General features: G+C 54.2%; 4 protein-coding genes across 36 annotated transcripts; 1 reads left to right on the top strand and 3 right to left on the bottom strand.

Moving 5' to 3' along the window:
• Positions 1-66: 66 nt before the first annotated feature.
• BAG6 (BAG cochaperone 6) lies at positions 67-11,070 on the bottom strand. Of its 21 annotated transcripts, none has more exons than XM_067752497.1 (26): positions 10,834-11,070; positions 10,041-10,161; positions 8,890-9,007; positions 8,580-8,776; positions 8,290-8,343; positions 8,055-8,129; positions 7,201-7,439; positions 6,588-6,717; positions 5,901-6,098; positions 5,431-5,683; positions 5,000-5,104; positions 4,781-4,888; positions 4,546-4,658; positions 4,350-4,437; positions 3,861-4,144; positions 3,161-3,458; positions 2,833-3,002; positions 2,587-2,640; positions 2,372-2,474; positions 2,156-2,280; positions 1,830-1,976; positions 1,670-1,729; positions 1,416-1,559; positions 1,223-1,330; positions 549-695; positions 67-257 (listed from the first exon to the last, which is right to left on the bottom strand). In XM_067752497.1, the coding sequence occupies exons 2-26, from the start codon at positions 10,146-10,148 to the stop codon at positions 162-164; spliced, it is 3,522 nt and encodes a 1,173-aa protein (XP_067608598.1). In that variant the 5' UTR covers positions 10,149-10,161; positions 10,834-11,070; the 3' UTR covers positions 67-161. The 21 variants fall into 21 exon arrangements, with proteins under 21 accessions (XP_067608598.1, XP_067608599.1, XP_067608595.1 ...); XM_067752498.1 differs by having other exon boundaries at positions 10,830-11,070; XM_067752494.1 differs by having other exon boundaries at positions 10,806-11,070.
• Positions 11,071-13,152: 2,082 nt separating this feature from the next.
• Positions 13,153-15,479, top strand: APOM (apolipoprotein M). The gene is made up of 6 exons (XM_067752531.1): positions 13,153-13,561; positions 13,944-14,098; positions 14,388-14,461; positions 14,555-14,653; positions 14,832-14,930; positions 15,337-15,479. The coding sequence occupies exons 1-6, from the start codon at positions 13,448-13,450 to the stop codon at positions 15,360-15,362; spliced, it is 567 nt and encodes a 188-aa protein (XP_067608632.1). The 5' UTR covers positions 13,153-13,447; the 3' UTR covers positions 15,363-15,479.
• Positions 15,480-15,603: 124 nt separating this feature from the next.
• Positions 15,604-18,109, bottom strand: C10H6orf47 (chromosome 10 C6orf47 homolog). The gene has a single exon (XM_067752524.1). The coding sequence runs from the start codon at positions 17,255-17,257 to the stop codon at positions 16,364-16,366; it is 894 nt and encodes a 297-aa protein (XP_067608625.1). The 5' UTR covers positions 17,258-18,109; the 3' UTR covers positions 15,604-16,363.
• A 1,038-nt stretch (positions 18,110-19,147) lies between these two features.
• On the bottom strand, positions 19,148-22,594 carry GPANK1 (G-patch domain and ankyrin repeats 1). Of its 13 annotated transcripts, none has more exons than XM_067752520.1 (5): positions 22,286-22,593; positions 22,063-22,110; positions 21,518-21,670; positions 20,530-21,243; positions 19,148-19,773 (listed from the first exon to the last, which is right to left on the bottom strand). In XM_067752520.1, the coding sequence occupies exons 4-5, from the start codon at positions 21,138-21,140 to the stop codon at positions 19,329-19,331; spliced, it is 1,056 nt and encodes a 351-aa protein (XP_067608621.1). In that variant the 5' UTR covers positions 21,141-21,243; positions 21,518-21,670; positions 22,063-22,110; positions 22,286-22,593; the 3' UTR covers positions 19,148-19,328. The 13 variants fall into 13 exon arrangements, with proteins under 13 accessions (XP_067608621.1, XP_067608624.1, XP_067608623.1 ...); XM_067752523.1 differs by having other exon boundaries at positions 21,518-21,675; XM_067752522.1 differs by having other exon boundaries at positions 21,518-21,675; positions 22,051-22,110.
• Between the last annotated feature and the right edge of the window lie 158 nt (positions 22,595-22,752).

Genomic DNA, 22,752 nt, shown 5'->3' on the forward strand with positions numbered 1-22,752 from the left:
TAAAACCAACTTCATAGAAGATTAAGGGGCTTAGACTACTTAACGAAGACAATTTAGAGACCAAAAGAAAGAGCCAGGAAAATCTGACTTTATTTCTTAAATACTGTGAAGGAAGAGGGGAGAAATGGTCCCCTGATGATGGAGGGCCATGGAGCAAAGAGCTAGGGATCCTCAGCAAAAGCCCTGTGGGCATTAGGGAAGCGCTGGGGGCTGTAGTTAGGGTCTTCCTGCAGTCGCTTTTGTATATCAGCCCGGAGCTAGAGAGAGAGAGCAAAGCAGGTTGGAGTGGTACTGGCCCAGCCCCTAGGATCCCAGCAAGCACACACAAGTCATCCCTCAGGAGCTAACATTTCCCCACCAGCCATGTACTGTTCAGTAGCCCAATATGGCATCACTGAGCCTTCCCAGATGCCCCTAGGGGAAAACATTTTAAAACCAAGTAGTAGCCCCAGACTGACCAGTTCATCTCTGAAGGGATCCAGGGAAAAGGGACCCTAGCCCAATCCCTCCCACTAGACCATCCCTATGCTGCTTCAAGGTGGGGGCACCTGCTGCCTGTAGCTCTCCTGAACCTCTGGTGCCTCCAGGTCCCGGCTCAGGCTCTCAGGGCTTGTCAGGGGCCGAGCTCCGGCTGCCTTAGCTGCCCGGCTCACGGCCTCTGAGAGAAGCAGCTGGGGGCCCTCACCCTGCATCGTCTGGGGGATGGGGTTGAAAGGGAAAAGAGGATCAACATCAGATCCAATGTCACCACCCAGCTCACCCTTTCCATGAGTCAACCACTGAGTCTCCATGCTAGCGGAGAGAAGGGAAACAGTCCATGTGTCATTTTGACAGCAGAAATGCCTTCCTAATTGTGTTTGGCTCTGGCCAAAAACACCATTGAATGTGCTGGACTTGGTCTTCAAAACAAGAGGGGCAGGACGGGTCAAGCCACCCAGTATTCACAGCTAGCTAGTCCACAAGAGGAAGCCCACCTTAACGACGATGGGCCCTGGTCACATGGGGATTGGGCAGCTGAGGGATGACAAGGACTGCTGACAAACAGACTAATATAAAAGTGTGGGGCAACAACCGTGAGCAAGTCTGAGCCAGAAAGTTTTCCTCATCAATTAAATCAGGGGACTAAACTAGGAAGAATTCTTTCCAGCTCTAATTAGTTTGACTCTAAGCACAACAGGGGAATTCGGATAAAGAGCGATCCTCAGGGAAGAGGCAAACCAACCTTACGTCTCTTGGCAGGCATACCACTGAGGTAGGCATCGCTCAGTGGGGGCTGCGGTTTCACCTTCCGCTGGCTGTGAATGTCCTGCTGGATAATAGGAACCCATTCCTGGGGAGGAAAAGATAAAAAAATAGTCATTCCCACAACTTTCAGCTGCCTTACTTAGCCCACTGGACCACCTCCTGACACTCACTGGGGGGACTGCAGCTGCCCAAGGTTCTGTCTCGGCTGAAGCTCCATCCTGCTCATCTCGGGAGCCTCCCTCAGGAGCAGGAGGCGGACCTCGGGACATGGCCTCTTCTGCTGTTGTCCCAGGGGCTGGAGAAGCATTCTCCCGCTGGCAGTCAGACAGTGGGAAGACCCAGGCTTCAGAATTCTCAGCCTCCAGCCCTTCCGGCCCCAGCCCTCCACTCCACATTATCTGGCTCCTCGACCTCTCCCTGGTACCTGAGGCTCAGGGGGAGTTCTCTCTGATCCCTGAATTTCCATTGGCTCCTCAGGAAGCGTCTGTGCAAAAGGACAGAGAAGGAGACCACCACAAAAGGCCCTCTCAGATCTCTGCAGTTCCTTCGAGTCCCCTGACCCCATAGCCCATCAGGTCCCTTACCTGAGGGGGATCACCAACCCTGCGAACATATCTGAGAATGGCATCAGGGCCTACAGGCATGTGCTCCAGCACCACCTGAAGCCTCAGTCCCATCATAGTGGTGAGCCAGCTCACCAAGGACGGATTCACTCCACGAGACATGCGACGCTGGGGGGCAGAAAGCAGACTTGGAACACAAAACCCTCAAACAGCTTTCGAAAGGTACCAAACAGTAAAGGATGGCAGTTTTGAGAAAAAGAAAAAAGAAAAGAAAACTGCAGGATACCAAAGAAAACAGAAACCTGAGGAAACAAAAGGCTGGGAATCTGGGGCTGGGTGATGCTTACAATTCGGCCATTGATGACAGCAGCAAGCTCCATCTGCTGCCCCCCCAAGCAGTGCAGGTTCAGGGCCAGGCATTCAAACAGGCCCTGGTTACACAGCTCTAGCAAACGGGCCCCAAATCCACTGTCTGTGGGTGAGAAATAAGGACGGAATGCTGGCACCCAGCAGCCCTGCACATCCAACACGCCCCATTTACCTGGGCCCAGCGAGCCCCTGACCTGTGCAGTGCATCACGTGAGCAGCAATGCTATTAAACTGCTCTTGGAGAAATTCCAGGTTTGTCCGGATGATGTCCACACCTGGCTGAACTTGCACCAAAGACTGAGAGACAAAACACACACAAGACCCCCAAATCAGAAGCCCTGAGAGACTGGGAGCCGTGGGCTATCCTGACCAGAGCCAGGAGAGGAGGGGATGGGGAAGGGTTACTCACAAAACTCTCCCGCACGTATTCTTCTAGCCCCGTGATCAATGTGTGGGTTGCCGTCTGGAGGGCGGTGTGGGGGGAAGAGAACAGCACAAGTTTAGAACCAAGTCCCACACCCCTCAAGACACTTCCCCCTCCTCCCCAACCAAGCCCAGGGCTTGAGCTGGGGCAGACACAGCTTTAGGCAACGAACAAAGTTAGGAATAAGGAACTGAAGGTGAGAAGAGTTCTGGGCCCAAGGTCTTCATTTACCCGGATGTTACCAGGTGTGGGTTCCTGGCCACCCAGATAGTGCTGGTGGAAGAAAGATCGCAGCTGGGGCTGGAGCCGCTGCAGTGGCTGGAAATGCCCGTGGAGAAGCATCACCACATCCACCATGGAGAAGTTCTGGCACAGAAGAGAGAGCAGTGCCCCAAAAAATCCTAGGGACAGAGGCAGAAGGAAGCAGTGGCCTTTACCACCTGGCCTGCCCACCAGCCCATCAGCCTCACTCCACCGTGACAATACCCCTAACAAAGGCCATCTACCGTCCCCTGGTTGCCCCTCCCTAGAGAAGGCCAAGGCACCCCCATTTGCTCACCGAGAGCCCCATCAGCCCCAGGCTCAAAGATGTTGCTGGATCCACTGAGGCGTTGTATGAAAGCAGCGATACTTTCACTGCTGCCAGCCCGAGCCCCCAGGGAGCCCAGCAGGGAACTCAGCACACCCTGCACCACCGAGGTGAAAAACTCGAGCGGCAGGCTCTCAGGACCCAGGCCTCCAGGACTCCCTGCGCCACCAGAGGGGGACCCTGGTGGAGGCGCCGTCTGCTGTTCTGGGGCCGGAGGTGGGGGTGGGGGCGGAGGTGGCGGAGGTGGCGGAGCAGCTGTTTGTGTCGCCTGCCCCACAGAGAAGGAAGGAAGAACAGAAGACAAAGTGAGAATGGGGACAAGGGCATAAAAGGGCATCAGGAAGGCACAAATCAACAGGGGTCTGGAAGACGTGGAGCTCTATTCCAGTCTTTGCACCTTAAAGCAGAATACACACTGTAGCTTCTCCAGAGTCGAGTCAGGTTGAGCAGCTGCCTCTCTCCCTCTGATGAGGTTAGGTCAGAAGGCAGTGACCCAAATTACTATGCTTCTCTCTCCAAGCCCTGTTTTCCTCATCTCCAAAATGGAGGGTTCAGAATCAATAAATTCCCAAGTTTCCTTCCAAGTGGCAATATAATGGCAACAAGACTCCAGTGCCTGGCTGGGCCCAGGAATAGGAAGGGTGAAGTGAGGAGCAAGCCAGCCACTCACCTGCAAGAAGTCAGTCATGCCCTGGAGAAAGGCAGGGACACCAGGCATCGCCACAGTAATGGTGGGGGAAGCCATGCCAGGCCCTCCAGCCCCTGGCCCTGCAGGCCCCAGCAGGTTCCCCAGGAGCTGAGAGAACTGAAGATCAGAGGCGGAGGGTTGAGGAGGTGGAGGCTGGGCAGGCCCCCCGGGGGCAGGGCCAGCTGTGGTAGCTGTGTTGGTGGTGCCGGCACTGGCTGACGCAGTGGCAGGGGCTGGAGGTGGAGCCATTCCTGGGGTCCCCTGAGCTATAGGAGCCAAAAGAGGAAAGTTGAAATCTCAAGAAAATCAAGACCCCACAGCATCTCCACTCTGGTCTTCCCAGTAGGAAAGCAAGAACAAAGGAATATGGAGAGAACTGGGAAGTGCCAGTGAGGAGACCGGGAAGGGAGCATCAGCCTTCAGAGCCAGGGAAACCTCTTCAGTTTGAAGTGGGGAAGAACAAGTACTCACCCACAAGAACAGGCTGCATAAGAAGCTGCCCCACGAGGCCACTCACCATCTGGGCTAAAGAGGCGTTGGTACCCAGACCAGCGCCCGGCTGAGGGGAGAGGAGAAAGGCAGGCTTTCAGTCTTGGCCTCTCCATGCCCCACCATAGAATTTTCTCCCCACACTCATCCCCAGTGGAACTCCCCCACCCCTACTCACCAGAGCCCCCGAGACTGGGGGCCCCCCAGGATGGGAAGGCCGAGCCTGTGGAGGGGTGGGCCGGGCAATCACCACCCGGGTGGGAGCTGTCGGGAAGCCTGGCACCTGCTGTCCTGTGGGTGGCAGAGGGGAGAGACCGAAGAGGGCTGAGGGCCGGGCCCCGGCCTGCCAGTGGATGATGCCCACCACCGTGGTCCAGGCCCCACCTCCCAGGCTTCCCCTTTCAGGTCATTACCTGCGGCCGCGGAGGCAACAGCTGCCACCATGGCCTGATGTGTGATCTGGTGGGCGACGGCGTGCATGAACTCAGGGGGCAGGGAGGGCAGCTGGATGTGGGTGGAGCCTGGGGGGTGGGTCTGATGTAACCTTGAACCTGGACCCCCTTCAACCCACCCACTTGGCCCTACCCCTTCTCTACCCAGAGCTCAGCCTGCTCTGATGCCCTCACTCTTACCCAGGGTCTGGCCATGACCAGGGGGTCCTAGGGGGCCAGTGGGAGCACTCGGAACTCCACCGGGCTGTGTGCCAGAATCTGGGCAAGGAGACAGAGAGAGTGGCCCTGAGACAGGCGGGGCCAAGGCCTGACTGTATCCTCCTGAGATCGGCGCGCTTCAGGCTTCCACTCCCCCGACCACAAAGCCTGCCTTTCACTCCATCTAGCCAAGGAGAAGACACTCCCTTTACCATGCAAACAGCTCTCTGAGGACAAGTAGTTCTTCCTGTCCCTCCCCCCCCACACCAACCAGAAGAGCTTCTGCTCGATCCCCCTGCCACCGCCATCAGCCCTGGCCTCCCCTTCCCCACCCTGGCGCCCTCACACCTCAGCGCCAACCCCACCTCCCACATCGCGCTGCTCTTCTCTGCCAGCGACTGTTCCTAACTCACCTTGAATGTTCATGTGCATCATAACCACGGGTTCCACACTCTGGTGGGAAATCCGGATGACCCTTGGGTGGCTGGCGGTCGGTGGGGGAGCCGGTCCTAGCGGGGGAGCCCCCTCAGCCAAAGACTCGACGGTGGTAGAAGAGGGGGCCAAGGACGAGGCCTGCCCAGGACCAGGGGGAGGTGCCTCTGCATTGGGAGTCGGGGGGGGCCGGGTCCCATTCCCCGTCATGGTCACAGTGGTCCCCACGTTGATCTGGACGATAGAGATGGATGGGGCAGAAGTGAGAAAAACACCAGAGCCTAACCCAGAGCACCCCACGACACACTGTACTTCTAAAGGCTCCTTCATCGTGCGTCACCACGTTTTCAAAGTCTGCTCCCCTTCTAACCTCTTTTGAGCCCAATAGCTATGCTGGATCGTTCCACTGACAGCCCTCCATTCTCCCTCAGGCCAGACTCCCCTGACCCACCTGGATGGGGATGGCCGCCTGCTGGAGCACCATGGGGGTGGTGTAGTGAGACATGGGCCGGACCACATGCAGGTGACGCGGCGGCGCACACGCCAGATTGCAACGCAGGTCAGACAACGCCACAAAGGTGTTGCCCAGCAGCCGCAGGCTCTCCCCCACCAAGTTGATCAAGCGCTGGTCCTCTTCACGGCCCTCTTGCTGTACTCCCCGGGGCCAAACACAGAAAGGTGGAAAACATTAGGCTAGAATCCACCTTGCTAACAAAAACAGCACCTTCTTGAAATTATCACGTTCTCACGTCCTCTACGTCTTCAAGTACGTGCTTAGAAGCTTCTGTGTAGACCACATCTTTGCAAGTAAATTCTGTTTTATACACGTTAACAGCTTCCTGATAAAATAAGCCCTACAATGAATCAGTTACCACCTGCTAATCTCCCTTACTTTATAAACTTCCTAAATAACTCACTGAGGGGATCAAGAGGGTGCGAGGACAGTGACAGTGGCCATGATAAAGATGTCAGGGAGAAAAAGATCCTCCTTCTCTGTCACGGAGGAAAAGATCACTTCCTTCCAAATCTAAAGGGCAGCTATTCTGTCGAAGGCAGTGCCTTCTGCGGGGGGAAGGGGTGATCTGCATTTCTCCCTGCCCCACTGGGGAGTACTGGGCAAGGGGGTGGGCGGGCTCACATTGTTATTGTAGTCTGTAGTGGCGGCGGCGCCCAGAACCTCATAGTAGCGCTGCAGGAAAGGCTGGAGGCGGCTCTCAAGCCGCTGTAGCTCCTGAAGCACCTCGACATACTCCGCAGGGGAAGGATGGCTGTGGGCAACCCCAAGGGGCAGTGAGGCTTCCCTCAGATTCCCAACCTCACCATATTTGCCCTACCTCTTCCTGGCCTCCCAGACCCCTGGCCCAATCCCTTCCTGAACTAGCAGAGCTTCCGTTCTTTAACCTCACCCAGCGGAAGATGAGAAGAGGAAAATAAACTGCTTCCACCCTCCCCACCATACAATCCTGTACCTACAATGGCAAAACACTAACCCTAAGAAACAGACGGGGCCTGTGTGGACTCAGGAAGCACCACTTGGATTTCCTTGCCCCAGGGAGACCAGTGCTTCTGGCTCAGCGGCCAGGCCTAACCCCATTTACCTACACTGGAGCCCCTCCCTGCCCCTCAACACTAACTCTACAGGTATAACCCCTAAGCAATCCTTCCTCTCCCATCAGACCTTCCCTGGTCCTCATACTTCACTTAGAATCCCCAACCCACTCCTACCCCAAAAGGTTCCCTCCATCTCTCACTTGGGTGCGTTTGTGTCTGGGGCAGGTGCTGGGCCTGCTGGGGCTGGGCCGGAAGGGGAGAGCTCTGGGCTCTGGGCAGGGGCGCGCTCCTCCACCTCTTCTGCCTCCATGGGCTCCCGAGGAGGCACTTCACTTTCGACCGGTTCTGATGTTGGAGAGCTCAAGGCTACTGGCTCCGAGGCCACAGCTGGCGTCTGTGGGGGCGCCTGACTCTGCTGGGCTTGGGGTCCCCCTCGGCACTGAAGGTGGGGAAGAGTCAGGACACCAAAGGCAAGATGAGACAGCAGCAGAAAATTACTCAGGTCAAAGCAGACTGAGTGGAGAATGCGCTAACTCGGCTCCCTGAAGGCAGGGCTCTGCATCTACACCTGACTCCCTAGCAACTCCCTAAGACTTATGCAAGTTAGGTGTGTGATGAATACCTATGATGCTTGCAAACAAATTACTAAAAAAAAAGTATGGCCTGGGGTTTCCTAACCTCCAAGAGAAAAGAAGGAAAGGCCACCGGTTGCAAAAGCAAACTAATAAAATTAGGCCATCCCAGTATAAAATATGATAAGCGAGGAATAGAAAAGCATGGAATCCGTATTTAACTGAAAAAACATGCCATGAGAATCATCTGACAAGTCTGCAACAAACTGCCCAGATACCCGGGACTTAGAGAATTGGCAGGGATGAAACAGCCTCACAAAGATACTTTTTCTTCCCGAAAGAATGAAGACTGCAAAGAGATTAGATTAGGAGGGGAGAATCCAGTGGATGTGGCCAGTCATGCCCCCACCCCTAGGCTGAGAGAAAAGGGGTAGGGAGGATGCAGTGAGACAGACAGACCCTAGCCAGCCCTGCCCACTCACCTCCATCCGGGATAGTAAGGTTTGTATATCCCTGATCATGTGCTGAGCCATCACCAGCCGTACTCGGGGCTCACTCTACAACAGGAGAGAGAAGATCAGGACAGGTCTGAGATAAGCCACAAGCTCCACCACCTATTAAACCAGGTCCCAGCCATCTCCTCAGCCAGATCCGCCCCCACTTCATGGCCTCCTTCTCCCAGATCCCCTTCCCTGACCCTCCCAGGCCTCGTGATACCTGAATCGGGGCCTGTTCCATGTTGATGTGAACATCCACAGCAGAGCCGTCACTCTGGGGAAAGGGTAAGGGAAGTTGTTCTGGGAGAAGTCAAATACTAAGGCCCCCGCACTTCCAACTGATTCTCTGGAGCCCCACCCCCTATCTCTTCAAAGACTGAGGCCATCATCAGACCACAGGGCCCTCCAAACCCAATCTAAAGATTGAGACGCCTGTCTTATAAGCTCTTGACTGCTACCACAACCAAAACTACCCCCAGAAAAACCATCCCATGTGAAACACAAGCTTACAGGAAGATTGAAGGTTCCAACCATGACATAGCTGTTGGCATTCCGGTCATGAACAGAGGCCCCAGGCCCCCGAGTACCAGGTGGGGGTCCCCCACCATGGGTGGCTGAGGCAGACCCTGTTCCAGAAGACGCTCCAGAAGGGAGCTGAGTCTGAGGAGGAGCCCGTTCCACAAGGTGGATAACCTTTCCCCCAACATCTGCAGAAAAAAAGATTTACACCAAAACATTGTATGATCAGGTAAACCCACGGCCTCAGCTCATCCCTCTGAACAGCAGCGGCAGCTCTGAACTGCCTCCCCCACCCCCTTACTGTATTCCTGGAGCTTCTTATCATCCTGCAGAACTCGCCCCTGATAGATAAGCCGCTGTTTCTCAGAGGGGATGCTGACAGAAGCAGCAATGTGCTCCTTAAACTCCTTTACATTCATCTGTAAAGAAGACGAGACATAAATAGGAATCTGGGAATGGAAGAAAAAGGAAGGACAACAGAGGGACAACCGACTTGTGAGGGGTAAAAACCATCCCATCATAAAATCACTACCTGCCTGTCTTAACTGTGAGATTAATTATTGTGCAAAGCCCTGAACTAAGGCAACACCTGTCAATATACATACAATAAACATGAGGAACTTCAGGTTATAAACCTAGGACAAAACTACAGGGTTGAAAAACAGAAAAGTCAACTGACATTCTCTTCTCTCCTTCTCTGCCTGGCTCCCAAAGTAATGTGTGTGTCTAAAGATACCGGTGACCCCTCCCCAAACACAGAACGATACCAACACTGTAATCTCAAAGCTAAAAGCAGTGACAAAGAAGATGGAGTAGAAAATCAGATTAAGGAAGGCAGACTCAAGCAAGAAGAAAGAAAAAGGGGCAAGCCAGAAAAACATTTTTCCTAACTAGACAACTGACTCTTAAAGAGTACCAAGCTGTTTACGTACATCTAATCACACAAGCCTACATGGTCTCCTTAAATACATGTAACACCGTGTTTAAAACTATAAATTAACCACCTCAAAATTTTGTCTATTAGAGCTCTACCTGCATTATGAGCATTACAGGATCTGATTTCTATCCTTTAAATACACAGTACAGACGTCACCAGTTTTTGTTTTTAAGACACATTTGTATTTTAGGTCTGTGTGTTCTCTTTCCTTTCCCAAAGGCAGGAGCCGTGTCTCTCCCTTTGGGCTGGGATTCATCTATGATGTTGGAATACAGATTCCTCCTTCCTTCTTTCTCTCTGCACTGAGTTTTATCCAGGTGGAGTAAGGCAAAAGAAAATCTGCCTTCCCCAACAAAAACCAAAGAGGAAACATCAGAAAATGTTCTGGCTACAATATGAACAAAGGAATCAATGAAAGAAAATGTGAAAACCAGAAAATTAGGCTCTTCTCTCAGAATAAGGAACCCATAAGAGGAAGAGTTAATGGGTGTCTCCCAGAAGTACTGGGGTCTCACCTGGGCCCCCACAATAAAGGTCCGGGTCTGAGAGTCCAGGGTCTTCACCAGCACCTCCAGGCTGTCAGGTTCCTCCATAGTGGTACTGGTACTATCATTGGGCTCCATGGCCGACAGCTCTCTAAGGAAGAATGTTATGAGGGAGGTCCGCTGTCGCCCAGAGCAGATTTTTATATACCCGGAAGCCTCCCCGGCCCGAGACTCCGCCCCAATACCTAAAGAGTTTCTCTCACACAGGCACACACACTCACACCCTCCCCCATTCCCCTTCAGATTCCGGGGCACAGGGAGAGAAACACAAAGGCCAAGAGATCGACGGCACAGGGATCTGGAGGACGGCAGGTGGGAGGGCCTCCACGATGCCAATCACAATAAGGGAGGGCCAGTCGGGCTAGGAAGCAGAGAAGGAAGGAAACACAAGACCAGTGTCATCACTGGTCGCGATAAAACAAGGGCCCGAGAAGTAGGCAAACCCTGGGACAACGAGAGACCGAGGGTCGCGCCAGACTATGCGGAGAAAGTGGTTTCGCGCACGCGCGCCACGCCACGCCACGCCCATCGAACCCGCCTAAGTCGCCACAGACCCGAAATGACGGACACTCACGGTGGGCCAGCTCTGCTAGCTGACTGCCTCCCTCTTCCACCTACCCTCGGTGCTCTAGCAGAGCGACGCAACCAACACAGACCAAACACACCCCCACACACACACCAAACACACACACACCCCACAACCCCGCAGCTCCGCCCCCGACTTCCCCACTGTACCGTCACTTCCGGCCTCCCCCCAACCTGCCTCCGATGGCCACTTCCGTTTCCGACAGTATTTGGGGATCGCGAGGCGGTACTTCCGGCTCCCCCCAGGTCCCCAAGCTTTACTTTTGTGGGGCACGACGAGAAAGTCCGCGGCCCCAAATAGTGAGTTCCTGGGGGCTAAACGGGCCGGGGCCGGCCTAGATGGGAGGGAGCCGAGCACCCCGAAGAGCCGCCGCCGCCGCCGCCCGGGGGACCGTACTGCGCTTGCGTACCTCGCACTACGCATGCGTACACATTTAGGCATCTCCCCACCCCCGCCGGCGCTGTCCATTTGTTACGTGCGCGCGCTTAAGCAGTAGGGGGTTGTGGTGGCCCCTATAAATGCCTGAAAAAAAATTATCAGGTGGCACTCTTCGACTGCTTCGAGAGCGGCTTTAAACAGTTATATGGATCTTGGAGTTTGGAGACTGGGGATTGTGCCTCGCTAATCTATGTTAAAATCTTGGCCGGCAGAGAATTTGAGGCGGCACTGTCCTGGCCACCTAGAATACTGTCTTCCTCTTACCGTCGTCCTCGTTGCGCCACTCCTTCGGCGCTTCCGGAAGTCACCCTTTCCATAGGCGGTTGGAGGCGGCTCTCGAGCTGATTTGCGTGCGGTGGCGTCGTTGGGTTTGACCTCAGTTTTGCCCGGTGGGCGTTTTGTGGCGCCATGTTCTTCCCCGGCGGTGTGCGACCGAGGGGACACGCCATGTTTTGGAGAAGCTAAGGATTTACTGCCTTTCAGGACTTTTGTCTAAAAAAGGACGACTCCGAGTTTGGGAATTGGGAGCAAATAGAGTTACACTGGACCGAAACACAAGACTCTGACCCTGGGGAATTGAAAGGGCCGCCTAAGAGCTTCTGCGGGCCGGAGGTCCGGGGAGATTATCGTCCCTCTGTCCTCTTCTCGCCCAGCCCCTCGGGCAGGGGCCTGGGCCCCGCGGTGCTGCCAGTGTGCCTGCCTGTGGTGCCCACCCTTTCTGGGATTCGTAGTTTATACTTAAGTCCCAGTACTGTTTCAATTAAGAGTTCTAGTAAGCACCTGTACATGAGCCCCTAGTTTGTGCCAGCCAGTTTGCTGAGGGTTTCACGTACTGTCAAAAGGCTTTCAACATCTGAGATAAGTATTACATCCACTTTACAGGTGAGTACACCTAGGCGAATGTCAGTGGCAGAACTGACAAATTCAGGCCTACCACACTCCCTTGGGTCAATCACTTCTACTTTACTGCCACAATAACTTGTATCTTAGTTTTTTTTAATTAAAAATGTCAAATATTAGCCCAAAACAGTAATAATGAACCCTCATATACACATCATCCAAAGTTTATTCTTTTATTAATTAATTTATTTTTGCTGTGTTGGGTCTTCGTTTCTGTGCGAGGGCTTTCTCTAGTTGTGGCAAGCGGGGGCCACTCTTCATCGCGGTGCGCGGGCCTCTCACTATCACGGCCTCTCCAAAGTTTATTCTTTTAACTAAATTGCAAGCCCATAGCAAGCCTCACCTCTCAGAACAAACCTTTATGGCAGTCTGTGGGTTATAAACAATTTATAAAAGAAGCTCCACACCTTCCATTACATTAACTGCTCCACCCACTTGGCACTCACTACGCAATGACTGGCTCTTGACAATTCTTTCCCTACCTTCTGCTACTTGAGAACTTAATGCCCACCAGAGACTAATAAGTACTTTACAAACACTACTATTAATTATAGCGAATATTTATTTTGGACTTCTGTGCAGGCCTTTGCTATGGGCTTTATGTGCATTAGCTCTTTTAGTCCTATGAGATGGATGATTTGCTCATTCTACAGATGAAAAAACAGGCATAAAGGTTAATAAAGTTATCCAAGATCGATAAGTAGAGTTAAGGGTTTGGACCCACTCTGCCTGACACCACTGTCTGTTCTCTTTAACCACTAGATTATGTAGTCTCTTACTTATAAACATTGAGTGAATGAACTCATGTGTCAGCAAACTTTTCTGGGGGGTGTACATATAGTTTCCCCAATTAACAACTTCAGAGAGAAAGCCTCCCATCCACCATGCTCCAGCACCTGGTTCATACCTGTTCTAAAGCACTTACCAGGTTGTACTGCAATGATTTGTTTATACAGCTAGTTTTCTGTAGACTGACTTCTTCAAGGCCAGGGACTGTGTCTTATTCATTGTTATGTTCCCAGGGCTTAGCCAGTTCCTGACCAACAGCTGGAACTCAAAAACTGTTTGCTAAGTGAGCGAATGAAAGAATCAATCCACTTCTCTTCAGTGCTGCACAGCACAGCAGATATCCCAGCTCAGATATGGGTTGAAAGACCACAGGCCTACCTGGAGGGCTCAGCTCTCTTAATTCCTGGGAGACCCTGGACATGCCAGGATGTATTGTGGAGTAGTTGCATTTAGAAGATGGGGAGGAAGTCCCAAACACTGTAAGTAATCCAGGCTTGGGTTGGAAAACAAGGTTGAAGTTACTCATTAGCAGGTGAAAGGGTCAAGGGTCGAGGCAAGGGGGCTGGAAGCAGAGTGGACTGAGCAGCCAGTCCACGAGGCAAGGGGGAGAGCAGTTAAGGCACCAGCCACTCCACGCAGACCCCCAGCTCCCTCCTGCCTGAAGATGTTCCACCAAATTTGGGCAGCTCTACTCTACCTCTATGGCATTCTCCTTAACTCCATCTACCAGTGCCCTGAGCACAGTCAGCTGACAACTGAAGGACTAGATGGGAAAGAGGTATGGACTGAGAATGTGGGAAGCTTTGCCGGGTTGGGGGTTGGGGGGCCCTTGAGAAGTGGCCTAGGATGACCAAAAAGCCACACTGGGAAAGGAAGCGAGGAAGAGGGTGTGGGTGTTGTGATGATGAAAGCAAGAAGTAAAAAAAATATTAGTACTGTGGCCATCAATGTGAAGACATGTAGAATTGGGAGGTGGGGTTTACTGAGGAGGGGCAAAGAGGAAAAGTCATTTAATGACTCCTTGTCATGGATCCAACCCTCAGTTGGAAAAAGGCAGCCAACACCTTCACCCCTAAGCATTGTCATTCTGACTGATGAAGAGGTTGGATGGATTCTGTAGTGAGACCCACCTTCTTCTGCTCCCCTCGTTGTCTCTCCAGTTCCCAGAGCCCCATCTGGGCCGGTGGTACTTTATCGCAGGGGCAGCTCCCACCAAGGAGGAGTTGGCGACTTTTGACCCTGTGGACAACATTGTCTTCAACATGGCCGTGGGCTCTGCCCCCATGCAGCTCCAGCTTCGAGCTACCATCCGCACGTGAGTGGTGAGGAGGCAGAGGCAGCAGTAGGTACAGTCTCTGCCTAAAGTGTGAGCACCCACCCACAAAGAGCTGGGCTCTTTGGCATATCCATTATTCTTGGTCCACTTGAGTTCAACAGCTCTATTAGTTTCCCTCCGGAGAGATAGGGACCTAACCATCCCTTGGTAGCTTGAAACCCAAGGGGAGCCAGGCTTCAAGAGGAAGTAAGATGAAGTAAACAGAGGCTGGTACTGAGCGGTTGAGGTGTCACTCAGTCTTTCTTCCTTGTCACCACCACCTCTGCAGGAAAAATGGGCTCTGTGCGCCCCGGAAATGGATCTACCACCTGTCTGAGGGGAGCACAGATCTCAGAACCGAAGGTTGGTTCTCTCCAGCCCTCAGTCTCCTCAAGCCCCCTGGGCTTGCTTGCTTCTGTACCTCAGTCCTCACACTTGCCCCACCCACCCTGACAGGCCGCCCTGACATGAAGACCAAGCTCTTCTCCAGCGCATGCCCAGGCGGAATCATGCTGAAAGAGACAGGCCAGGGTTACCAGCGCTTCCTCCTCTACAGTGAGTGAGGGTGCCAGGCAGGAAGCGCTGGGGGGAAGCGGGAGCCGGGGGGCAAGAGAGCCCCTTTCTCTGGGCTCCGTGACATCATCTCAGGAAGGGCTGCGTGCTTCCGTGAGGGCCTCAGCAGGGGCGGTGCTGAGAAGCACGGGCTTTCACGGGCCTTGCCTTGCTCTTCCAGATCGCTCACCACACCCTCCCGAGAAGTGTGTGGAGGAATTCCAGTCCCTGACCTCCTGCCTCGACTTTAAGGCCTTCTTACTGACTCCCAGGAATCAAGGTGAGGGGGTAGAGTCCAACAGAAAACAACTAGGACTCACCAAGTCTTCTGTGAGTGCTGGATGAAAGGGACTCAAGTGATGTCACCAGAGGGCATGGCCAAAGGCCAACATCATCACATTGGCTGTGTTGACACTTCCATTTGTGTCACAGACTGCAATGGCACCACAGGGAGCCAGGATGGGCTCTGGGATACTCAAGAGAGGTTTCTGAGTTTGCAGTGGATAAAAGGGGCAGAGGGTCAGACAGGGGGCAGAGGTCTGTAGGGAAAAAAGCCCTCAGAGACCCGGTCTCTGACATGGGGGAATGAGGGAGTACATTCTTCCTCATCCCATTACCATCAACCTTGCCTCTCTCCCTGGGTCTCCTTCCTTTTCATCCTCTTTTTTTCTCCCTCCTCCCACCAGAGACCTGTGAGCTGTCCAGTAACTGACCTGTGGCTTCATCTGTGCCCCCCAGATGGATACAGTAGGAACTGAGATTGTGGTGGGGGGAGAAGCTGGAGACTCTTAACTTCCTTTCAAGAATAAAGATGATTTTTCAATCCTCATCTCATTTGGGGGTTTGTCTCCCAACATCAGTCCCACTCCCCCCATTTCAGTACTCCCTCTGGACCTTCTACCACCTAAGCCCCCAGCTGGACGGCGTCAGGAAGGACACTGAGTGACAGTAACTCTCACTTTTAGTGGTGTATTTAGGATTTGGTGTGACACATTTATTGCTGAGTGAGCAAAGCCAACCCCCCAGTGGGGTCTGCAAACTCCAGTGCTCCCCATACTGCCTATGAGCTGCCAGCCCTTCTGAGCTGGCCCTCCTGCCAACACTGCCAGCACCATCCCCACTCCCTCTGGCTGCTAGGAACACCCAGATCCCCCCTGCAGGCTCCCCATCATGGGGTCTGGTGGGAACCCCATCCAGACCCCCAATCCACCCACCTAGCAGTGCTACTCTTTCCCAGATAGCACAGATCCCAGGATCCACAGGATCCCTTGAGTCTCTGAACCACCCTCTCACCCCACCCAGAGGTCTGTCTGTCTTGCCTCTAGTCTCCTCCACCCCTGGAGAGTTTTGAAAGGTAGAGAAGACCCTTTAGTCTTTATTCTCCACCACCACACTTTTTTTTTTTTTTTTTTGGTTTTTAAAAAGCGGAGGTGGGAAAAAAAAAAAACTGGAAGTGGGAGAAATGTAAAAGCAAAAATTAACAACAGCTGGTGAATTCAAGGCCAATGCCCCCACTGTCCATAAACACACAGACACCCTAAACAGCTCTCCTGTGTGTGAAGGGGGGCGGGGCCTCTGTGCCCTCGTACTCTGGGGTTTCTGCCCCATCCCTGAGGTCCCTGTGCTTACAATGTGGATCGTGCCCCCACACTATCTTCACCCTTGCTCCCAACCCACTGAGGGTGGGACGCTGGGCCACACCCCACCCCGTGGTCACAGCCTCTTTCCTGGGTCTCCCCTCTGCTCCTCACCCTCCCTCCCCAACTTCTCGCCCTCCAAGTCAGTGGCCTCCCCATCCCCACTGGGCTCCCGGAGGCTGACAGCCAGCACCAGGGCCTGTAGAAGACCAAAGAGGCAGGCAAAGTGCAGGGGGTGAGCGGTAAGTAGGCTCAGCACGGCATGGAGCCCATGCAGGGCAGCCAGGAAGGACAGTAGCCCATGCAGCCAGAGGCCCAGCGGTCCACGCAGGCCCAACGCGTCCAAGGCTGCCCGCAAGGGCCTTGAGCACAGCCCTAGCAGGGCTGAGGCCAGGAGCTCCAGCAGGTGCAGGGTCAGGTTGGTGGAGATCTGCAGACACTCCTCTGGGTCCCCCAGGTACTGGTAGGGAGCCCCTGCTCCCCCACCTGTTTCCCCCCGCAGCCAGCCCAGCAGCTTCTGACGCTGGCCAGGCTTCTCCGCTGGGGCTTCAAGCCCAGGGGGGCTCAGTCCCTCTTCAGGGGACACACCAGGCTTCTTGGTGCCACCTGAGTCCACAGGATCCCATCCTGGTTTGAGAATGGTCTCTCCAGCCTCCAATCTCCCAGACTCTTGAGTGCTAGAGACAGTCTCGTCCCACTTGAGAGAATCCATTTTTTTGCACCCCAGTTGCTCAACTTGGGACTCCCTGCTTGGTTCTGGAGCAGCCCCAGAGCTCCTCTGTGCACCTGAGTCCTTGGTCTTGGGAGGCCCCAGATCTCCCATGGTTTCTGGGGCACTGTCCCAGTCACTCCCAGAATTCTCAGAGGAGCTGTCCATCCGTCTGGGTTCTGGGGCGGGCAGGTCAGGCCTCGTTGATTTCCAGCGGCCCCAGGGGCGAGGTAGCCAGCCACCAAGCTGTCGCAGGAACATGGTTGGGGTGTGTAATGAGCCCCCAAATTCTGGGGCTGCTTCCTGGCACTGCTTAGACTCTCAGGTTTGGGGGCTGAGGGTTTCCTCAGAAGCCACAGTCTGTTCAGGCTCAGAAGAACAGGTATCTGCTGGTGAGTCCTACTCTGAATTCAGAAGTGGCTCCCCACTTCCCTGGATGGTCATGCAGCCTCAAGTGTGTCAAGCGGCTTGTTTCCTTTACAGTTTTGAGGTAAAGGAAGGCACATCCAAGTTCATTCACCACCACCACCCAGCACACAAGATTCCAAAAGTCTCAGGATCTGACGAAGCCTGGGTCACCCCCACAGTGTCCTCCCTGTTTTCCAGGTTTCTTTCCCAGCAGGCAGCACCCCAAGTTTCACTCACCAAGCCTACGTCCCAAGGTGCCCCAGCAACTGGGGAGGAGGTTCTCCCAAGAAGGAAGGAAGGAAGGAAGGTGGCCCTGGGTCCTAGGTGCTCCGGAGCGGGAGAGTCCTGAACTGCTGCCCTAAGGCAGCTCAGGAAGAAGTCTCTTGTTAGGTGAGTGAGGGAAGAGGTATCCGGCAAACTCCAGCCAGCAACGTTCGTCCCTTGATTCAGAGGGCTATGAACCCTATAAAGTGGCCCCACCGGCCCCTGAGCACGCAGCTGAGACTCGGTCTCCGCGAGGTCAGGCCGGAGATGTCCTCGGAGATCCCGGTTGCCAGGCAAAGCGCGGGCCTGCCTGGGGAGCCAGGCGTCCAGGCGCTGCAGCCCCTCCCGGGCCCAGCGTCCGGGCCGCGGCCTCGCGGATCCGCCCGGAGCCGCAGAGCCCGGAAGCAGCTGCACCGGGACTAGAGGGACAGGCGGAGGCGGGGCCCGCAGCTCGCGGGGCGGACCCTGCCGATCCACCACCGCCCCGCGCCCGCGCTGCTTGTGCGCGCCATCAGTGCGCACCTGGCCGTACCGCGGGGCGCAGAGTCAACATCACGGGGACCCAACGCCTGAATGTAAACCCAGCTTTCCCTTTTCGTCGTCTAGAGCCCCCGTGACGCCAGTGTTCCCTTAAACTCGCCCGCCCCCTTTAGTCCCCTTTTCTTGTTTATGATTTCATGAAAGGATTTTCCGGAAAAGAAAGCTGAGAGGAGGCTTGGGACTTGAGTAGCCCTTCCTTGCTCCTCCATGCACGTATTTTACCTCTTGGATTTGACGACAGTGAGCGCTTCATGTGCCTGGCACCTAGTATGAGCAGCACAAGGGAGGCGCGGGAGACGAAGTGTGGGAAGGGTAAGTGTAGACAAATAGGATGTGCTTCCTGCCCTCAGGAGTTTTCAGGTATCGAAATGAACAACCTTGGCTTAAAGTGTATATTTGGGAGGCCAGAGTTCTGTTCCCAGTTTCAGCTAATAGCCTACAGGCTGCATAATCTTAGGCCTTCCTATCACACTGGCCTCTTCCTGCAAGACCCTACCCACTCTCATCACCTCTGAGCCTTCCCTGACCTCCTCTACCACCATGCATTGTATTTGATCACATCCTGTCTCCTCCAGCTGTGAGCAACCTGAAGACTGGGAAAGTCTCTTACTCCCTATTCTTAGCACATAGTATATGAACTTTGTTTGTGAAATCAATGATTGAATTGAGTGGGCAAGGGATGGAGTGGGCAGGGGATGCCTTCTGAGGGAAGTTAGACTTGCATAGAGATGGGCAATTCCTGGTTCAGGGATTGAAAAAATAGGTGGGGCACTCTGGGCAGCGGCTGGGACTAGGAGCGAACCAGACTGGCAGGGAGGTGACCCTATCATACCACCTAGCAGAGCTGCTGCCTCTTCTGGCTCAGGTAGAATTTCATGTGGCCCCCAGCCTGTTTGGCTTCCCTGCAACAGCTTCCAGAAAAGTGAATAAAACACCAAAGAGGGGGAAAAGCTTGATTTATTTCTCAACTCTCAGCCTCTTTTCTCCCACAGGCAGAGTCCACTGATCAAAACCTGAAGGTCTGGAACCTGGGCAGGCCCCAGGAAGTAGAAGCCCAAGTGCCTAGGTCAGGGGCCCAAGTTCAGACTTCAGCAGCAGACCAGGGTCAGAACTTGCCAAGTCAGAACTCAAGGTTCATGTATGTCCTCAGATCCCGCTCCCAGGCCCTGTCCTTCTCCTCCTGCCTTCTCTCCTCCTTCCGGTTCAGTGTGGTCACCCTAGGGGCTCTCTCCCTCCCAGCCACTGCCCGTGTATCCCGAGCTGGGAAATGTGTAACTCGGGGTTGGGGTGCTGATCTGTAGCCTAATCCTTCCTGGTCCCTCTTGAGGACAGTGGGGATGGGACTGGCACGGCCCTCGCCCCGGGGTCCCAGCCCCATTCCAGGCTCCCAGCCCCCCCTCAGCAGCAGCCTGAAGCCTGGGCTGGAGGTAGGCACCCCAAGGCGCAGGTTGCGGGGCTGGAGATCCTGGGACAATGACAGCAGGTGAGCAGTGGAGGTACGGTGGTTAGAGTCTTGGAAGTGGGCATCACAAGCCTCACAGTACTGGGGGGAGGGGGATCGGGACCTGCAGAGAAAAAAAAGAAAGGGTTAAGGGCAGCGCAAGGGTTTAGGCCTCAGAGGTGGGTGGCAGGGTGGGACAGGGTCCTTCCAGTATTTCTGCTGAGGAACAAATTGCCTTCCTCCCCACTTAGCAACGAGGGACCCAAAGGGGAATAGCTGGGAGAAGAGAAGGTTAAAAGGCCTCACAAGGCTCTTGGGTGAGGGAGGATTAATAATAATTACTATAGTTAATGTTTGTATAGTGCTCATTATGCTACAAGCATTGTTCTAGCACTTTACATATATTAACCCATTTACTACTAACAACGCTTTGAGAAAGGTGCTCTTATTGCCCCATTTCTTAGATGAGGAAACTGATGCACATGGACATTAGGTTGCTCGCCCAAGTAAGTAGTCAGGATTTAAACCCAGGGAGTGGGTAAACACGGGAATATAGCAAACATTTTATAATGACTTTAAATGGACTGTAACCTTTAAAAATTGTGAATCACTAATACTGTATAGCTGTAATTTATATAGTATTATACATGAACTATGCTTCAATAAAAAAATAAAATACAAAATTAAAAACTAAATAAATACATAAATTTTTTAAATACAAAAAAATAAACCCAGGGAGCTCATGTCCGTAACCAGACTGCCTTACTAGCCTACACTAGAGGACAGGGGAGAGAACCAACCCTCCAGCTCTGTTCTGGGGCCTCTAGTGTGGAGTAGCTAGGAAGGAAAGAACACAACAGAAGATAAGGCTTCCCCTCACCGGTTCTCTGGACTCCTCGTCTCTCTGGGGCCCTCTCTGACCATGCGGGCCACCTCAGGGAAGCCCGCTTCTTCCGCCAGCTGAGCAGCATCCCTGCCACCCAGCTCGCAGACCCCCACCCAGGCAGCCCCACGGCCCAGGAGATAGCGCACAGCTGCCCCCTGGCCTGCTCGGGCCGCACACATCAGGGGGGTCCACCAGAAAGCATCTCGAGCGTTGATATTCCCCCCAGCTCCCCCTGCCTCATGGGGATCCAACAGTCTTTTTAGTTTTGCCACATCCCCCTCCTGGGCTGCCCTCAGTATCCGGTGGGTCATCTTGTCCTCTGCCCCAAGGGATCTCCTTTGTCCATGTCCTCCTGATACTCCTGCTGCAGCTTCCTTCATCATTCTTCTTCTCTTCCTCTTTCTCTTACTGGCAGACTCAGGCTGAGCCCTCTGGGGTTCACGAGTGCTGCTCTGATCCCCAGTCAAGGCTTCGTAGAAAGCCCGGGCTGCAGCCCCATCCAGGGTGGGCTTCAGCTCTTCAGGCTGTGACTGCAATTGCCCATCTTTCCAGAGATCACTGGGGTCAGTGGCTCGGGTAAAGTTAATGAGGGTGGCCCTGGACATGGCTTTTGGGAGATCTGGGAAAATGAGACTAGGCAGGGGGAGGATGAGACGAGGAAGCCAAGCCCCTGGTGGTCCTGCAGTGACCAGAGCCACCTCCAGACACCTGCTGGGAAAAGGAAAAGTATCCTTAGCGTCAAAAATCCCCTCCTAACCCAAAAGTGACCCCACAACCTAGGACCCTGCAGGGCCTGAGGACCATAGATCATGTGGAAAAACAGGAAATCCTACAGTAACAGACCATGCCCCTTAGTAAAGGTTAACAAAGAAGTCTCCATAAGACAGCTGCCCAGAGGTCCTGCGCTCCGCCCCCACTCCCATCCTCATCAACAATAAATAATAGCCTCTCTGAGGCTACTTTACCACCGCGTAAGACATACCGTTAAGAAAAACAATCAGCCTGGCTCTTTAAATCGTCCTCGATCCTATTTCGGGTAACTAACGTCTTCTCAAACAAAAACAGACTTGACACTTCTCCGGAAGCAGGAAGCAGATTTAAGGGAGAGGTTCCAGTCTGTGTTGTTTCGTAGCTTCTGTACTGCAAAATGACACTACTCTAAGCAAAGGAATCGACAGAGTCACACGATACAAAGACGCATGCGTGGCTTGAGGGGGACAATTACTCGAGGGCGCAGGCGCGCGCAAGCGCCGGGGCTGTTTCCCGCCTTGGAATCGTTCCAGTAGCATACCGCAACGCAGCACGTGCCCAAGTAGCGCGAGGACCGAGAAGGATCCGTCGGTTGGTGTGCTGCTTTTACATAACGCCCCCACAATACCCTTCGCCTCCCTCAAGGTGGCCCCCGCTCCGAGCTCATTTTCTGTCCCTGGGAAACCATTCTCGGGCTTAAGAAAGGCCCTGAGGTGGAGAATGCCCAGAAACCGTGAAAAGAAATAACGTCTCACAGCCCCTCACCATTACTCTGACCTGGGTTCGAAGGTCACACTTAGCGCCTGCAGCAGCGCCGTTCAAGCCCTAAGAGGAAATGCAGAAGTACAAGGGAACAAGCAGCAGAATGGCTGTCGCCACCTCAGGTTAGCGCACGGGGCAGTCCTGGTTCTGTCGCCGTTCAGTTCAGCCCAGTACACCCTACCCAGGTCCGTCAGCACGGAACCCGGCCTCACCTCCCGCCTCCGGAGCCCGGCCTCACCTCCCGCCTCCGGAGCCCAAACCCCGGGGTGAAGTATGGGCCCCTTCGGGGGTCTCCTTGGCGGGCTGACTCGGGCAAGGAGCCCGACAGGCGATAAGGACCAGACTGGCTGGAACGGATGAGGTCAATGCCCTGGGAAGCGTAGCCGCGCCGGGGCCTGAGGCTCGCTGTGCGAGGGGAGCGGCAGGAAACGACACCGGCAACCGTGTTCCTCTCCCCGCCCTTCTCGACCCCACGGTTCCGGGAATCACACGACTATATTCCCCAGGCTCCCTGGCCCAGACGCGATACTGACTTTCCGCTTCCGGTTGAGCCTAGCCGCCCCTTGCTGCGCCCCGCCCCCGAGCGTCTCCCTCAGGAGCCTCGCGACACCAGGGTCGTGCGCGGGTCATCCTGGGATTCGTAGTTCGGCTTTCCCTAGTTTCGCCAGTTTCTCCCTACCGGGGACTCCATTTCCCGGCGTCCAT

The sequence above is a fragment of the Pseudorca crassidens genome, chromosome 10 (assembly GCF_039906515.1).
Source record: "Pseudorca crassidens isolate mPseCra1 chromosome 10, mPseCra1.hap1, whole genome shotgun sequence".
In the NCBI taxonomy this organism is placed as follows: Eukaryota; Metazoa; Chordata; class Mammalia; order Artiodactyla; family Delphinidae; genus Pseudorca; species Pseudorca crassidens.

Bases quoted from the DNA above. Each gene is read 5' to 3' on its own strand.
- BAG6 (XM_067752497.1), bottom strand. From the start codon at position 10,148: ATGGAGCCCAATGATAGTACCAGTACCACTATGGAGGAACCTGACAGC. The intron at 9,008-10,040 runs GTGAGACCCCAG...TCTTCTTTACAG, and splicing joins CCTTTATTGTGGGGGCCCAG to ATGAATGTAAAGGAGTTTAA. The intron at 7,440-8,054 runs GTGAGTGGGCAG...CCCCACCTTCAG, and splicing joins CCTTACTATCCCGGATGGAG to TGCCGAGGGGGACCCCAAGC.
- APOM (XM_067752531.1), top strand. From the start codon at position 13,448: ATGTTCCACCAAATTTGGGCAGCTCTACTCTACCTCTATGGCATTCTC. The intron at 13,562-13,943 runs GTATGGACTGAG...TTGTCTCTCCAG, and splicing joins AAGGACTAGATGGGAAAGAG to TTCCCAGAGCCCCATCTGGG. The intron at 14,099-14,387 runs GTGAGTGGTGAG...CCACCTCTGCAG, and splicing joins CTTCGAGCTACCATCCGCAC to GAAAAATGGGCTCTGTGCGC.
- C10H6orf47 (XM_067752524.1), bottom strand. From the start codon at position 17,257: ATGTTCCTGCGACAGCTTGGTGGCTGGCTACCTCGCCCCTGGGGCCGC.
- GPANK1 (XM_067752512.1), bottom strand. From the start codon at position 21,140: ATGTCCAGGGCCACCCTCATTAACTTTACCCGAGCCACTGACCCCAGT. The intron at 19,774-20,529 runs GTGAGGGGAAGC...TTTTCTCTGCAG, and splicing joins ACGAGGAGTCCAGAGAACCG to GTCCCGATCCCCCTCCCCCC.